We start from the raw sequence: 18,678 nt of genomic DNA on the forward strand, positions 1-18,678 counted from the left end.
AGTCTCTTCTGCCCTTCTAACTTCAACTTGTAAGCATCTGACCCTTTATACTGGTTTCTAAGTGGGTTTGCTTAATGGGACAGTTGCGTATATTCGGAACAGCATACTTAAGTCTAGTTTGGATAGACTGAGATCTGTAGGGGTTCTTTATTATGTTTTTCATGTTTCATTGTGTAATTGTGTGAATAATTCTTTTTTGTCTGTTTTAAACCTAGTAGTCAACCTCACTAACTTAATCTGGGTAATTTTCACTGTACACTTACCAAAACAAATTGCAAAGTTTTAGTCTGGGCTGCCTGCTTAAGAATATTTTGAGTGGTCTGGCCTAGTCCATAATAACACAAGTTGAGAGACAGAGGATCAAGCAGAAAACAAATTCCTTGGAAAACTGTGGACTCAAAAATATTCAATGCCCTACGTTCTATCCTCAGCTGTTGCCTTCCAGACACCCTTCAAACATAGCAATTCAGAAACCATACTTCATGGAATAATTGCTCATTTTGAATTATTTAACTAACCTTAAATCCTATGATCAAATATGTGTTCAGCTTTTCTACAAAAGGAATTAATTAGTCTCCTGTTGAGAGTCTGGTTCACACGTACACTTCTCTACAAGAAGAGCAATCTTTTTGAATTTCAAGTTCCTTTATTAAATGCATACGTGAAGCTCAACTTTGCCAGGACTTACTGTTTCCTTGTGACAAATAATAGATCATTTTAAACAGCTCAGGGGAAAAGGATTCTGGGGGTGCAGAGAGTGAGCAAGAGCAAGAGTGAATGATATTCCCCCTGGCAAGATTTGTTGAATGCCCTTTTCCTTCACAATCATGACAGCTGTACCTACCTCTTCAGATATGGAAGACAGCAACCTCAAGTCTCCATTCTCATCTGTTTTGTTGATGCGTTCACTGATGAAATCTACTACTTCCTGGCTGCTCATTACATTCCTGAAAAGAAAGACGAATGACTGAAGATGCAAGACCCATTTCTAGAATCCCTCCCAAATCAGGTAACCATTGTTTGGAAAGCAAAACACTGTACAATAATTCTGGGTGGCTGAATGTTAAATAGAAGATAGATTAAGATAGTCAGTCTTGCTTTCTTTTGAGAAATACTGATTCAAGAGGAGTCATTAGAAAAGTGTTCCAAGTCAACCAGGTTTCCTAAAAGTAAGGAGAAGAGAATGGGTTTGTTTGACCCTTCTGTTTGTGTAAATCATTTTGAGATTTCAAGAGTATGCTTGCTCTGCTTCAAGGAATGTTGGAAGCCAGCAAATGGGAAGACGGGAAGAAAATATAGTACAGCATGCTGAAGCTGTAGAAAAGTCTGACTTGGGTGATTCGCCTCAGCTCCACTTTAGATTTTAAAAATTCAAACAAAATCCTGTGCAGACCAGTATCTGCTGGTAAATTTGGTAGTGAGAATCACACAACATTTCTTTATTCTAAAGTCAAAATAGCAATCTTGTTTCACAGTTGAATGTGTTATTTGGTACTCAAATACTAATATCAGCGGCACGGTTAGCACTGCTGCCTCATAGTACCAGGGTCCCAGGATCAATTCCAGTCTCTGGCAACTGTCTGTGTGGAGTTTGCTCATAGTGTTAGGTGCATTAGGCAGAGTGAAATGGGTCTGGGTGGGTTACTCTTCGGAGGGTCAGTGTGGACTTGTTAGGCCGAAGGGCCTGCTTCCACACAGTAAAGAATCTAATCTCCAATCTAATCTTTCACTTTGACAGCCTGGTGTGTGGTGCACTTCCATATAATGAGCAGCATTCAAAGTAGCTTTGCAAACATTTCCCTTTCTCTCAGTGCCTGGAAATATCTCAACACCAAACTGGGGTTCAAAACTTGGTGAGAAAATATTAATAAATTAGCAGAAATCTGATCAATTGAACATTGCTATTTTTTAAAAGTGAACTTATTTTTCTAATCAACCTGTTCAGAGATGATGTTATACATTTCTGGAGCAAGTGGGACTTGAACTCAGGTCTCTGGTCAAGAGGTGGGTACACTACCACTGTATCACAAGAGGGCCCAACGTTGCTGGTTGAAATGATTAGAGCACATTGCTTTCAGTTGTTCATCCACGAGTTAAAACATTGACTAATTTTACATCAGTAACTCAGTAATGTAGAAACCCCAAATGAAGAAGTCAGATTTGCTCGTCAAGTAAAACAGGAAAGGTCTGTTTTCACTGACTCAGTAAATACAAACTTTCAAGTAAAAACTTGCTCTGGATCACCTGGTATGTCTTCTTATTCACAGTAAACTACATGAAAGACATTTTTTAGGCTGACAAAAAAATTCTCAAAAATTGATAAGACTCTAACATAAGCTCATATGCAACATAATCTTTATAAAGATTGGTCCTCAGATCCAAGAGGACCAGAAGCTATCAGAATTTAGCTGCACGTGTAGACTCTCATTGATTATTTCTTTAGGTGCATTATTTTGGCTGTGGCATATAGAATTTAGCAAATGGAAGCTCAGAGTGTTGGTAGCAGGAATGGAGTTTGACAGGATACCAGAATTACTTTTCCTTCTATTTAGCAAAAAAGATGTAGAAGAACTTGAAAGTCCAACTTAACAGACAGTTAAGATCGAAACTCTCACTTGACGACTGGCACTAATGTTAACATGGTACAGGCAGTCCATGGGTTATGAACTCTGTTCCCAAGTATATTCGCAAATCGATCTGTATGCATGTCAGTACACAGTGCAGCATTGTATAAAATATCAGTTTGTAAGTACGATCAAACGTTCGCGTGCCGGATCCCTAAAATAGTAGCATATCTCATTCACAAGTATGAGCTTTCATAAGTTGGATATTTGTAAGTCACGGACCATCTTTCCTTGCCATATTGTACTGGAGTGTTGGCCAAGATTTGTGCTTAATTTTAAAGGGTCTAACTTCCACAAATAATTAAGCAAAGCGGAAATCCGATCATGAACAGGGTCAAAGCAAATAATAGGTTCATTCAATTTTCATTTTGCAGCAGGGCCATTGGACAGCAGCCAAGAATCTTAAAACTTCTGCTCTTTTCCGTATGGAGTTAATTGTGACACAAACCCAAATCAATTAATTCAGTATGGACTTTGTTGAATCAAAGGAGATTAAGATCAATATGACTCTACCCACTGGTTGATCAGAACTGATTTATGATTAAATCCATTTATGTGCTACTAATAGCTATTGCGATTACCCGTTGGATCACAGCCTTGCTCCTAATAACAATTAGTAATGACATCGTTATTATTGCAAGTTTAGAAAAAGCAAAGTATTGAAATGCAATAAATATTGTTATCCAGCACATACACTACTTAATGGAAGCAATATTGACTTGGACAGTTGAGTGCTGTCAGTAATTAATTGGAATAACTACCAAAGTAAATTTCAAACAAAAAACATACAGTTGAATAAGAATCACTAAAAAAAAAATCACAGATATTTTCTAATCATCCCATGCAAAGCTGTTGTCTTACACACTGCTGGAGCATGTAGAACTTGAACAGACTTGCCAAATCACTACCACTGCACCAGAAGATCCAATCTTGTATACTGTTATAGATTTTTCTAATCAGACCTGTTCAGGCATGTTATTACACAGCTCTGGAGCAAGCAGGACTTGAATGTGGGTCTTCTGGTTCAGATGTACAGATATTACCATCACCCCACAATAGCTCAAGAAGTGACTATAGATCAAAAGCATTAGCTGCCTTCAGGTGTGATGGCCCTAAGCTAGTCATTGGCCAACTAAATCTCATCGATAGCCATGACAGTGTTCAAATAACATTGAACTTTGATACAGCCACAGGCTGGAAGCACTTATTCATCAGAGGTGTGGGATGTCTGTGGAAGTTGGTGGAACATTCCAATATATAATGCATTGAATAATGCTAACTTTATTTATCATGCAGACAGAAGAATTAGGTAAATTTTTGTTTCTGCCAGCAAGGGACGTAGCAATTCAATAATCTCGAGGTAGGCATAGCCTCATTGCACATAACAGAATTGTGATCTGTAGTAGTGGCATTATATTTCAATTAAAGGCAAAACACTGTAGATGCTGGAAATTTTAAACAGAATACTGGAGAAACTCAGGAGGTCTGGCAGCATTTGTGAAGAGAAAGACAATGTACTAGACTTGAAACGTTAACTATTTCTCTTTCCACAGATGCTGCCACACCTGTTGAGTTTCTCCAGCATTCTCTGCTTGTATCTTCTTTCAGTTGTTCATTCAAAACTTAAAACAAACAACTATGGAGAGGTGAAGAGGTCAAGAGAAGCGTATACCAACAACTAAGAGATCTGACTGAAGGCTCTACTGCCAATAAAAATAAATAAATTTGAACAAGGTCATAGAGTTGATAGTGTAGAATGACCTAGGTGGTCATGGAGGAATTTAGTCCAAGATAAATATTTTAAACTTAAATATGAAGAAAGAGATCTAGTGAAGGCTTGTGAAGACAGAAGATGAGTTATTGTAAAGACTTGAGTGGCAAAAGTGTGTAAAGGATTACAGGCACTAAGTTTGCACTGGAGTGAAGTTGGGCAATGCCACATCAGTAGAAGGAAGTAATTTGGTGATGAGAATATGCTGAGTAAATCTCAGCAAAATGCAATTATAAAGCATCTTTACTATAGCAGAATGCCCCAAGACATTCAAAGCTTTTGAGACAGAAGATATACTAGGAGTGACCAAAAGCTTTGTCAAAGTCTGCTTTAGAGGATTTTACACTTCAGCTCCTCTCATTAGTTCCAACAAATGAGAGAACTTCATAAACTCAAATCTAATAATTACTTACCATATACCGTCACATGCAATTACCATGAAATCATGGTCTTCATTTAATGTCAACACTTTGAGGTCAGGTAGGGCCGAGATCATCTGTTCCTCTGGAGGAAGGTTCTTATTCCTCTTGTAGAAATGATCACCTGTAACAACAGTCACAAAGCAACACTTCAGTAAACAACACTTGTTAATTTTGGAGACAGGATTTCAGGCCCAGCATACATTAAAATCACTTGATGTTCCTATTAGGAGGAGACACTTTCTCACAAGCATCAGTGTCACTAATTACAAACCATCTAACAAGCCTTGAATTAGAAAGATTTTAACATGCTGGAAATACAGGTCTCTAATGCACAAGTTCCAGAAATAAAGATTGACAGCCAAGAGGCAAATTCTCCATGCTGATTAGAAAAAATCAGTGTTTCTTTAATGAACAAACTCAAAGCCATGCATCAATTCAGGTGATCACAGAGTCATTTCAGCACCTAGTTTATTAAATAGGGCACGCAATTTTAAAAATACCATAAGCAAGAGAATAACTTTCAACTCCATTTTAGACTGGCAGCGTTGGGGGGGGGGGCTAATAATGCAAAATAATTAAAAAATGAACAGGAAATTTCAAGTTACATTGAGTTTTGTTGTGCTTTTTAATGTTTGAGATTTTGATAAGGTTCTTCCCTCTTTTGTGATGCATTTGCCCAGCCCCAATATTTGGGGATCTCAACCACAACTACTCATATGCATGGAAGGTTAGCCATGATTCAACAGACTGAGACAATTTTTATCTTTGATGGGATGGCCTGCCTTTCAAGTCAAAGCTTTAAAAGTGGGTTAAAAATTATAATGGTCAACTGCTCAACAGGCAGCAAGTAAAATCCTTATTTCCAAATCTGTAACCTGGCACAGAAAAATTAATTTCCATTCCAAGGAGATATACAGAAACAAGAAAGAGAAATTTAAGTTTGTACGTTTAACCTAAGAGGCTTTCAAGATATTATATAGTAAGTCAATGTTTGAGTCAATATAAAGCTTGGAACAACAAATCTGTCAGGAGAAACAAAGTTGATTACCTATTGCTCGAGAAAGGTTCAACCCTCCATTGACTCTCCCATCCAAAGTAACCTTTCCGCCAGCATTCTTGATTCTGGCCAGTTCTACTTCATCTTCTGGTTTGTGGTCATAGGACATGTCAATTGCCTTGCCATTCTCCGAAACAACACACCGGGAGTCTCCAGCATTCGCCACTATCAGTTGCTTCCCACGGATCAGGGCCACAACAGCCGTTGTGCCGCTGTCAGAGCCAGGCTAGGAATCAAAAGTGATTCAATAAACAAAGTTTTCAACTGCCTTTGCACAGTAAATTAAGTGGCACTTATGTTCTGGGCAGACCTGTTTTGGTGTATACTTGCCCTTAACGTGTGATCTGATGGAAGATATAGTATTTCAAACAATTAAGTTAGCAGCTTTACATGTGTAAAGAGTACTTAACAAAGGTCCTTTACTCTCCAACCAAATTAGTTATGTCATGCTACAATGTCACATACTACTGCACTAACATGACAAGGGCATGATGAGAAAATAATCTCAAATGAAAATGCACTATGACTCTATGACTGGCCCTGAACTTGATGTTACTTAGGAATGGTCCACTTAAATGAAATACGAAAGAGTTTTCAACAGTTCTTTGTCTTTTGGCACAACAGCATTTCATGACAGGAAAACATTTCATGTTTGTACAGCGTCATAAGTTAATTAAATAATTTAATACATTTTAATACATTTCATATGATTTGCCTGAAGTGCAAGTGCACAACATGTAGCTAGGTTAGTATTAGGTTTGGTACAGTAGTGAGGCCCTCAATGCAAATTACCTCCCTGGTGCTAAAATCATTTGTTTAAACATAGTTCCAAATAAAGCAAAAAAATACTCATTGGCCAAAGGCACTGAAGACAGCAGTATCAGTAGTACTGTGTCATGCTCAGCAAGGCCAATGACTTCTAAAGCAGCAAGATGTATGACAAGTGACAGGGAAACAAATGTCCTACTTTGTCACCATACAATACCACAACATAAAACAATTTATTAATACATATTTAAATGCTAGAAAGTCAGCCTACTGAAGTTCAGACGTGCACATTAAGCATCTTTAAGACCATGCCTACCTCCTCTTTACCATCCATTCCTGGCAACATAATATCATCTTCTTCTTCTGCTTCATCACTGTCATCTTGCTCTTCCTCTTCCTCATCCTCCTCCTCCTCATCACTGCTGTATTCGTCCTCTTCACTGCAATCCTGCCATTGAAAATTTTAACAAAGTACAAGATACATGGTAAGTTGAAGCCCGTCCTCAGTTGTAAAGGAATTATTCACCAATAATCCAGCTGTGTATGTTTAAATAAAAATTAAAGATATACATACTAAAAAAGAAAATACTTTGATATAACTTGAACCTTTAATGATCAGCAGGCATCACAAAACACTTTAACAGCCTACAAAGTAATCTTCAATCGCAAGAATATAGGAAATGCGACAGCTAATTTGCACACAGCAAGATTATACAAACAGCAACTTGATACCTTCCAGATAATCAACATTTGTACTTTTGATTGAGGCTATTGATGCACTAGGACGCTGAGCTAACTACTCTATTCTTCTTCAAATTAGTACTCAGGAATCTTTTTAAAGCCCACTGAGAGCAGATTGGGCTCGGGGGTTTGGTTTAATAGTCAAGTCATCCCTTGGTAGTGCACTGGAGTTTTGGCATGGATTTCTATGCTCAATTGCAAGAGAGGAGCTTGAAACTGATTTATTTGGTTCAGTTGAATTCAAAACGTGTGACAGGTTAAACTGTATTTATGAATTCATGCTGTTATTCTAACAGCAACAAACGTTTGTTTGTAACATTACTAAAAAAGGAAAAAAAGCTCTCAATGTCCATAAGACAAAGGAGCATAAATTAGGCCATATAGTCCTTCAAGTCTGCTCTGCCCTTCAAATATGGCTGACAAATTTCTCAACCTAATTCCCCTGCTTTCTCCCCGTAAGTAGTCAGTAGTCAGACATCATTGTAGTATACACATTTTCAATTATTTCAGAAAGATTTGAGGTTTGCAACTACTAAGCAATATAAATATAAACAACAGCAATAACAATATCCAGTTGAGAGGAGGGTGTGGGTGCGTTGGTGGTGTACTCAAAAACCTACAATATTCTTACAGGATTACACATAGTAAATGCAAGAACAATGTTCCCAATAACATGGGAGTCCACAACCAGGAGTCACATACCAAGATTATGGAGTAGGCCATTGATTCCAAAACACTGAAAACTTTCAAAAAGGAGAGTTAGATGTAGCGCTTAGGGCTAAAGGGTACAAGGGGTATAGGAAGAAAGCTGGGACAAGATGATCAGCCATGATCATACTGAATGGCAGAGCAGTCTCAAAAGGGCCAAATGGCCCACTCTTATTTCTTATATTTTTAAGTCTTAATAAACAGCATATATGGTGTTCCACAGGGATCGGTTCTGGGTCCTGTATGGTTTGTCATTTATGTAAATGATCTGGATGAGAACATGGAAGACATGGTTAATAAGTTTGCAGATGACACCAAAATTGGTGGCATAGTAGACAGTGAAGAAGGTTTTCTAAGATGACAAAGGGATCATGATCAATTGGATCAATGGGTTGAAAAATGGCCGATGGGAGTTCAATCTGGATAAATGAGGTCCTGTGTTTTGGTACAACAAACAAGAGTTGGGCTTAGGGAAAAGTGAGGACTGCAGATGCTGAGAGTGTGGTGCTGGAAAAACACAGCAGGTCAGGCAGCATCCGAGGAACAGGAGAATCGACGTTTTGGGCATAAGCCCTTCATCAGGGAATAGTTGGGCTTATACAATTAATGGTAGAGCCTTGGGTTGTATTGTAGAACAGAGGGATCTAGGAGTACAGATAGATAAGTCCTTGAAGTTAAAAAGGCATTTGGTATGCTTGCTTTCATTGCTTAGTCCTTCGATTATAGAAGATGGGAAGTCATGTTGAGCCTGTACAGGACATTGGTGAAGCCTCTTCTGGAATACTATGTCCAATTCTGATTGCCCAGTTATAGGAAGGATATTAAGCTGGAGAGGGTTCAGAAGAGATTAAGCAAGATGTTGCCAGGTATGGAAGGTTAGAGTTATAAAGAAAGGCTGGGACGTGTTTTACTGGAGCGTAGGAAATTGAGAGGCGACTTAATAGAAGTTTATAAAGCAATGCGGGTTATAGTTAATGGTAGTTTTTTTCCCCTAGGATGGGAAATTACAAGACTGGGGGCACACTAAGGTGAGAGAAGGGAGAGATTTAAAACAGAAATGAGGGGCAAATTTGTTTTACACAGAGGGTAGTTCACATGTGGAATGAACTTTCTGATGTGAGCATAATTACAATTTTTAAAAGACATTTGGATAAAAACATGAACAGGAAAGGTTTGGAGGGACATGGACCAGGAGCAGGCAGGTGGGACTAGTTTAGTTTGGGATTATGTTTGGCATGGACTAGTTGGACTGAAGTGTCTGTTTCCATGTTGTGTGAACATGTCGTAAATTCTTTCTAATCTCAATTTCCTGCTTATAATTTATCTTACCTAATAAGTAACTACAATCTCTTTAAAAAGCGACATAGAGACTGATTCAATAGTTATAACATAGGAGCAGAATAAGGCCATTTGGCCCATCAAGTCTGCTTCTCAACCCCATTCTCCTGCTTTTCCTCCAACCACCTGTGACCCTTAATTCCCTTACCAATCAACAACTTATCTGTCGTAAATACACTCAATGACTGTCCTCCACAGACTTCTGCAGTAATGAGTTCCACAGACTACCCACTCCAGCTGTAGGAATTCCCCTTCACCTCAGTTCCGAAGGGTCACTCCTTCACTCAGAACCTGTGTCCTCAAATCGTAGTCTCTCCTATTAGCGAAAATATTTTCTCTATGTACACTTTATCCAGGCTTCTCGGTTTCAATCAGGTCCACCCCCATCCTTCTAAAGTCCATCAGCTACAGACCCAAGAATTCTAAACCGTTCAGGTGACAAACCCTTCATCCTCTGGATCATTCTTGTAAACCGCCTCTAGATCCTCTCAAATGGCAGCACATTCTTCCTTTCATATGGGACCCAAAACAGATCAGTATTTCAAATTCAACTGGTTATGGTTAACAATTCCACAAACCTAAGAACATTAAAGCTGTATACTACCAACCAATATCATTAAATGAATTACTTACCTTACCATAATTCAAAACATTTACCAAGTCACCTTTAGTCACATCTTAAATGAAGAAAGAACTAGCTTCTCAAGTCACTCCGCATAAATTTCACAACCTTCATAACATCCTGACTGGTTTGTACTGTATATACTCAAGTAATAATCAAATTTTAAAAGACTACTTTTTGAAGTTAATTTATGGGGTCAACTATTACATGGATACTACTTTTGAGGAGCTGAAATTCATACCATATCATTAGCAGAAGTCCAGTTAATCTCTAAACAAAGAAAAAAATGCAAATTACAGTAATTACCGGATAAAGACAATAGAAACAAAATGTATTACCAGTTGTAAGCTTTTATCTATACATACAAATGAAGTAGAAATATAGTACAGCTTTAAATCACAATCACTGGTACAGGTTACATCTTCAATTAAAGATGTCAAATACAGGTGGTACTAAAATACTGCAAAAATCACACTGTTCAATATCTTCACCACTGAATAAAAATTTCATAACTATCAGGATGAATGATATCTTCGTATGGATCCTTTTCATCATCTGTAGTTAGTGGTAGAACATCATCTGTTTCTTCTTCTTCATGTCATCCCGTAGATGATCTTCCTCTGTCCCACCCAATCCATTTGAAATTCCACATTTCTTGATTGATTTGGAAATAGCGCCAGCTTTCATTTCCTTCCATAAATCAACAATCCATTCTCAGATCAGTGGCAACGATGGAGCCCGCATACTGCCTCCTTTCGCATATATTTTTTCTCCTTCACACATCCAGTTACTTCGTTCTCATGGCCTTAAATGACATATTGATACCAACATCTATTGGTTGCAATACACTTGTAAGTTCACTGAGGATGTCAGTATTATGTGATTGGACGTTAACAACAACATTCTTCACTAAATGGGACTAAACTGGTCCCAGACGACTAAACTCTTTTCCTTATGTAGTCCAACAGGGTCATAAATTCCAAACTTCCTTCATCCATCTGGATGCATATGGATGACAAATTCTTTTGGAAATTTCCCCTTTGGTAAAGTTTCACTCTTAAAAACAGGCATCGGTTTTAACTTAGTGCCATCAGCCATATAAAGAACTAAAAGTAAACTTACTTTTCTCATGGCCAGTGTTCTCAACAATACGATTTTTTTCTCCTTTTTGGTTCACAGTCCCCGACATGTCCAGGGTCAGAGGAGTTTCATCTAGATTTCCAATGTGCAATAACTTGCAGCCTTTCTTCTGCCGATTTCGTATTACAAACTAACACCTTGTCTTTTACGATTTGGAGGTGTCAGTGTTGGATGGGGGTGGATAAAGTTAAAGTGTGATTTTTAATCTTAACTTTTTAGTTCAGCTTTTATGCAATCTTAGTTCTCTGAAGTGCTAGGTTATGTCTTCTCATGATCCTTGTGCACCATCCAGTACTTGTCTTAAAATTAGAAATGCCACCTTCTTTGATTTTTTCGTGCATGGATTTGGATGGCTTCATGACTAACACATCTTCCATTTTGATGATTTTCAAGTACCTACTTAGCAATGTTTTTCTCCAATCGTGGCCACTTGCTTGGTTTACTTCTGTTGGCACACTTTCATTTCAGCATTGTCTGAAGTTGGTTCGCTATCTTTCTCCAGTCACTCAAGTTTCTCTGAAACACAATTCTCTTGCTGCTACAGCTGTTTTCTCTGCAACTTCAATAACTTTCAGTTTAAACGCTGCTGTATTTTTTTTTGTTTTCTCCACAGGGCATTTTTACAAAAAAAAAAGAAATTTCAGAACTTCAACGAGTTATCCATGATGTGGAGGAGCTGATGTTGGAGTGGGATGGACATAGTTAAAAATCACAAGACCAGGTTATAGTCCAAAAGGTTTATTTGGAAGGACTAGCTTTCGGAATGCTGCTCCTTCATCAGGGAGTTGTGGTGAATAAGACACAACTCTTATAGCAAAAGATTACAGTGTCATAGAGTCATAGAGATGTCCAACCTGTCCATGCCGACCAGATATCCCAACCCAATCTAGTCCCACCTGCCAGCACCCGGCCCATATCCTTCCAAACCCCTCCTTTCATATACCCATACAAATGCCTCTTAAATGTTGCAATTGTACCTGCCTCCACCACATTCTCTGGCAGCTCATTCCATACCCGTACCACCCTCTACGTGAAAAAGTTGCCCCTTAGGTCTCTTTTATATCTTGCCCCTCTCACCCTAAACCTATGCCCTCTAGTTCTGGACTCCCCAACCCCAGGGAAAAGATTGTCTATTTATCCTATCCAAGCCCCTCGTAATTTTGTAAACCTCTATAAAGGTCACCCCTCAACCTCCGACACTCTAGGGAAACAGCCCCAGCCTGTTCAGCCTCTCCCTATAGCTCAAATCCTCCAACCCTGGCAACATCCTTGTAAATCTTTCTGAACCTTTTCAAGTTTCACAACGTCTTTCTGATAGGAAGGAGACCAGAATTGCAAGCAATATTCCAACAGTGGCCTAACCAATGTCCTGTATAGCCGCAACATGACCTCCCAACTCCTGTACTCAATATTCTGACTAATAAAGGAAAGCATACCAAATGCCGCCTTCACTGTTCTAGCTACCTGCGACTCCACTTTCAAGGAGCTATGAACCTGCACTCCAAGGTCTCTTTGTTCAGCCACACTCCCTAGGACCTTACCATTAAGTGTACAAGTCCTGCTAAGATTTGCTTTCCCAAAATGCAGCACCTCGCATTTATCTGAATTAAACTCCATCTGCCACTTCTCAGCCCAATTGGCCCATCTGGACCAGATCCTGTTGTAATCTGAGGTAACCCTCTTCGCTGGCCACTGCACCGCTAATTTTGGTGTCATTTGCAAACTTACTAACTGAATGATATATTGAAGAAACCTGGATTGTTGTTAAGTCTTTCAACTTTTAGAATGCTTCGGTTCATTAATATGTAAATCCCAGAATTTCACTTAAGTCACCTTCGAGATAACAAAGTTTTACAACAAAAGGTGACATTATACACATTTCCTTCTGAACAACAGCTGGTGCCAAAGAAGCAACTGTCTGGGGTATGACACAATGCACATCCTTATTGGATAGCTCAATAACTCAGACAGGTTTCCTTCAGTTCACAAACCATAGCATTCCTCATAGCTTTAGTGTGATGATCTCTGCACTCAACTTCAAAAGGCATGCAGTTTCTTTAGAACAAATGGATGGTTGCAATGAATTGTATTTTCAACCAAATGGGCAAATAAAATATCAAATTAAGCAAAGGTATCAGTCAACTGTACACCAATTTGTTCATATATAAGAAAGCATTGAACGCAGGACTCAAGACCATTTGGTCCTTCAATAAAGATCATGGTTGCTTAAGCTGTGGCCTGAATTTTCCATTTTCCTGTCTGCCTCTCCATAACCCTTCATCAAAGGCATCCAATAATCATTCAAGATAAGCAAGAGGAATAGGCTATTTGGCCACTGAACCTGCTCCTCATTTAGTAACACCACAGCTGATCTGATTGTAGCTTTCACATCACTGCCTTGCTTGTTCCCATAAATGTCAATTCCCTTGCCAAACAAAAATCTGCGCAACTCAACCTTTACTATATTGAAATAACCGCATTCTGTGGAATAGAATTCTAAAGACTAATAACCCACCGAGAGAACTTTTTTCATATCTTCTTCTCAAAAAGAGACCCATAACTTTTATGGTGTGCAAACAAGGAACCATGTAACCTTCCGCACATGTGCAGTTTATATGTGCAGAATCGCCCCTCGGATTGTGTAGCAAAAAACAAACATCAGTAGAACCATAATCGGGCAAAGGTTAGTGTTTTCAATTATATTTGGGCTGAGGAAGAAAACAAAAGAGGATGCTCAAGTCACAACACTGATTACAATATTTTAATAGTGCACCATTTGACTTACAACATCCTGAGTTAATATTTTCATCAGGTTGTCTGACCTCAGCATAGAAAACAGAGTAGTTACTACCCTGTAATAAGTTGTTCAGTGACTTTTTTCTAAACTTAACAAAAATGAATTGCAATCAGAAAGAACTGTTTAAAATAATACAGAGATTTACCATGATGGCTGGATAATTTCACAGTAAAGAATTTGACAGCTATAAAGAACTCTTTGTGTAACTATGGGCTCCTGCAATATGCAGATGATCAGGAGCCCAGGGGCTGTTGACAAGTGATGCTGATTAGTTCTGAGCTAACTGAGCAGGTTGAAACTGGAAATAAGTTACAGAAACAGAGACATAGAGGGAGAGACAAAAAGTCAGAAGTGTGTGCAGTTGTTCTCCCCTGCATAAGGTGCCAGTTCTCTGCCGTTAAAAAAACTCCACTTAACCTCACAGAAAACTGGTTACTTTTTCTGTAGCAGTTATTCGGAGCTGTGACTTTTCATTTGATAAATCAGACATTTGTACAAATGAACCATGCACTGTGTGTCTCTTACAAACGATTCAAAGCATTCAGAAAAGTCAACTAAACACCTACAACTTGACTAGCTAAAGTACCATTTCAACACAGGAATCAGGAATGAAAGACAACTGAACTGATTTTCCAGCTTTTCTACCTCGACCAATAATCAATTTTCTGTATTTATTTTCCTGAGTGCGTGCTTGTATAAGAAGGAGGTTGTAAGGGGATAAGACTTTTAGTTTTTAAAGAGTTACACACCAATGGTTTGTCTGTTTATCTGCAGCTATAGTCTAGTTATTTGTAATCAATAATTTGTGGCAAGTACAGAAATCTGACCAGTATTTTTTAATCAGCTCAATCTGAAAGTCAGGTAAAATGAGGTACTGCATTTATCACAATTGTTATCGCCTCCTTTGGCACGTTTTGGCTGATCACACATGCACTGGTTCTATTACCTAGTGTCAATCACCTGCCTTTTGCCACATCCCTACTCACCATTTCTAATCAAATAATCATTCACTGCCCTCTTGAATCCCTTAACTGAAAGCATCCACCACATTTCCAGGCAGTACGAATGATAACCTACCTACAAGCAGTGTGAAAAAGGTTTTATCTTACATCACTATTACATTGTTTTCACATCACTTTAAATCTATACCTTTTTTTCCCTTTAACAAGCAGGAACAGCTTCGCCCTATTTACTCTGAACAGCCTACTCATGATTTTGAAAACCTCAATCAGATTTTCTCTCAGCCTTCTTCTCACCAAGTAGAACAGTTCCAACTTCTGCAATCCATCTTCATAACTTCTCATTCCTGACGCCATTCTTGTATATTGCTCAGCAGTCTCTGCAATGCACTGATATCTTTCTTACAGTTTGTGGCATCCACAACTGTGTAAAATGCTCTCAAGTCCAAAAAATTACCTTATACAAGTTCATCACCACCTCCCTGCACTTGCCCCTATTCATAAAGCTGTATGTTTTATTAGCTGCTCTCTTCACCTGTCCTGCCAACTTCAGTGACCTTGTGAACATATACACCCAGTTTCTACCACTCCGGCACCCTATTTAGAACTGTACCCCTATTTTATATTATGACCAAAGTGCATCACCTCAAACATCTGTGTATTGAACCTCAATTGACACCTATTCATCCATAACACCAACTTAGTAATGTTCAGGAAAACTACTGTTTTGAAAGATCATCAATTATGAGCACTCCAGCAACTTGGAAAAGCAGCTGTAGCATATCAGCATAACCTTAAACCCAAAAACACGAGGACAACATTGAGCAAACCTGCTAGTATCTCAGGGATTAAATACTCATGAGCAGACTGGCAGTCAAGACAGCTTCAACCCCTAACTCAAGCTCACACCTTCCTCACTTGCACTTATTTCTGAGGTCCAAAGAATGACAGCTTCTTCAAAATAAACTGTAAAAGGTAATGAAATAGCTACCTCTTCACTGTCTTCCTCTTCTGCTTCTTCAGATTCATCCTCGCTGTCCTCAAAGAAGACAGATTTAGCTGCTCGCTGTGATTTGGCAGATGATGAGCAGGACGGCCCAGCATCAACTGTGGATGATGACACAACAGCCTCTTCAGAGGTGCCTTTGCTGGCTTTGGCAGGTTCTTTGTCTGACCCAGATCCAGTAATGCTATCTCCACTTGCCAGTCCAGCTTCCTCACTTCCATAATCAGAACTTGAGGAGATTCCGACAGTCTCCCCCAATTTTCCATTTTTGCTCTTTTTCTCACCCATGCCTGCTTCACTGCTCTCCAACTCTCCATTAATCTCTTTTTCAGTTTTATTTGTCTCATCATCTTTAGGCAGAGGTTTCTTAACAGTGGGGGTAGTTTTGCTCTTTGAATGTTTGGCACTGTTCTGGTGTTGTCCATATCGAGTGAGTAACTCTTCAATTGTCATTGTAGCCTCTTCGTGTAAAAGTGCAGCCTCCTCATGGTCAACTGGAAAAAAATAAACAAAAAAAATTTTGTTGATCTATTATGGGGTGGATGTATCTTACCAACTAAATAGCTTTAGGGAGTTATCACTAACATACTGGAAAGGGAAAGAATGCTTTTACCAGACCTGTACACTCATAACCTGATCCACATATGAAATATCTCCTAACTAAAGGATCAAACCTAAAAGTTTTTACAACAATTCATACACAAAGTTATTTAATAAAATTCTCATGCCTGATGGAATCCATGAATAAAATTTTCCCTGTTCTTTTCCATTTCGAGTTCATACCTATTTCAAAACCTCTTTTAGTTTCTCCGGTGTTGTGGATTTGTAGGATATCTTTCACTATCAAATTTAGTTGTGACAAATAGGTCTTTTCAGAAGTAATAAACAACCTGCATAAAAAAGGTAACCTGTCCATGTGGATTTCCAGAAGACAGCTGAAAAGATGCCACAAAGATACTACACAAAATGAGAACTCATAGTACAGGAGTAACATTGTTACAGATAGAGAATTGGTTTGTTAACAGTAAAGAGATGGAATAAAATGGATCAAGTTGGCAACACAGTTAAAAGTCAAATGCCAGAGATCAGGGATAGTTATTTACACAGTCTATATTAATGTGAGGAAAATACATATGTAACCTAATGCTCACCAATCTGCCTGCCACAGATGCATCTATGACAATATTGGTAAGAGTGATTGTCATATTTCTTGTGGAGATGAAATCTGGCTTCACATTGATAATAACTTACATTTGTTGTGGGTATGTTCGCTGAGCTGGGAATTTGGTTAGCAATGTTTTTATTGATTGGACTCCATCAATCAACACATTGACCGAGACCCAACTTGACCACTGCTACAAACAACTGAAACCGGCAACTGGAAACAGCAGGAACAAAATTAAATAAATTCCAACTGACCAGTAAAGTGGCGCTTCACAGGAGGCTCCACAGCTCTGAGGATGTCACTGAGAAAGGAGACAAAACACTTGCAAACCAAATTCCCAGCTCGGCGAACATACCCACAACAACTGCAAACGGCAAGTGAGCGACAATTCTTTACACAAACTTTGAGTATCTTACACCATGTTCTGTGACACTACCATAGGGCTAAATGGGACAGACATTGACCAGATTTAGCAACTCAAATCTGGGTAATCATGAGGTGCTGTGGACCATCAGTACAGTATCATACCCCAACATCTAAATCGTCATGGCCTGGCAACAAGCCAGGGATCAATCTAGTTCAAAGATGACTGCAGAAAGGTATGCCAGAAGCAGACATATATAAAAATGAATGGACAATCTGGAGAAATTACAAAATAAGACGACTCCGAGCATAAGCAGCAACTGATAGACAGTGTTAAGCAATTTCACAACCAACTCTGCACTCCTGCCACATCCAGTCAATTTACTGGAGGAGCGATTCCACAAATATCCCCATCAGAGCAAAAGATAAGGCTGAACATAATCGCAACAATCTTCAGATGAAAGTACAGTGGATGATCAAACTTGCCTCCTCCAAAAGCCCACATCATCACAGATGATTATTTAGTTAACTTGATTCACTCCACGTGTTATTAGGAAATGGTTGGAGACACTGGATACTGCAAAAGCTGCGAGTCCTGACAATACTCCAGCAACAGTACTGAAGAGTTATGCCCCAGAACAGCTGCAGCAGTGGACAAGCTGTTCCAGTACAGCTAAAACACTGGCAGCTTCTCAACAATGTATGCAATATCCCAGGTATGTCCTGTATTCAAAAAACTGGACAAATTTACTGATTTACTTAGGATCATCAGTAAAGTGATAGAACATGTCATTATCAGGGCCAACAAGAAGCACCCGCATACAGACGTCCAGTTTGGGTTCCGCCAGGGCCATTTAGCTTCTGACCTCATTACAGCCTTGATTCAAACACAAAAAACCTGAATTCCAGAAGGGAAGTGAGTAACAGCTCCTGACATCAAGTGGGGCATCAACCAAGTAGGGCATCAAGGAGCTGCAGGAAAACCAGAATCAATCTGAATCGGGGGGCAAACTATTGGTTGGAGTCATACTTGGCATATAGGAAGACAGATACGTTTGGAGACCAGTCATCACAGCTGCAGGAATTCCTCAGGTGGCATCCTAGGCCTTTCCTCCACCATAAAGTCAGACGTGGGAATGTTGATGATTGCACAATGTTCAGCACCATATGCAATCCCTCAGAAACTGAAGCATTCCA

The 18,678-nt window shown here is 39.0% G+C and overlaps 1 protein-coding gene across 1 annotated transcript in view; it reads right to left on the reverse strand.

Moving 5' to 3' along the window:
- The window catches only part of ppm1g (protein phosphatase, Mg2+/Mn2+ dependent, 1G), a 45,686-nt gene that overhangs the window by 2,312 nt on the left and 24,696 nt on the right, over positions 1–18,678 (reverse strand). The window contains exons 5-9 of the mRNA XM_043695359.2: positions 15,939–16,447; positions 6,959–7,090; positions 5,866–6,100; positions 4,809–4,938; positions 845–947 (exon numbers count right to left, since the gene is read on the reverse strand). Of these exons, the coding sequence (XP_043551294.1) occupies positions 845–947; positions 4,809–4,938; positions 5,866–6,100; positions 6,959–7,090; positions 15,939–16,447 (1,109 nt within the window). The remainder of the gene's footprint in view (positions 1–844; positions 948–4,808; positions 4,939–5,865; positions 6,101–6,958; positions 7,091–15,938; positions 16,448–18,678) is intronic.

The sequence above is a fragment of the Chiloscyllium plagiosum genome, unplaced genomic scaffold (assembly GCF_037043375.1).
Source record: "Chiloscyllium plagiosum isolate Xiang-an unplaced genomic scaffold, Cpla_swu_hap1 HiC_scaffold_10, whole genome shotgun sequence".
NCBI lineage: Eukaryota > Metazoa > Chordata > Chondrichthyes > Orectolobiformes > Hemiscylliidae > Chiloscyllium > Chiloscyllium plagiosum.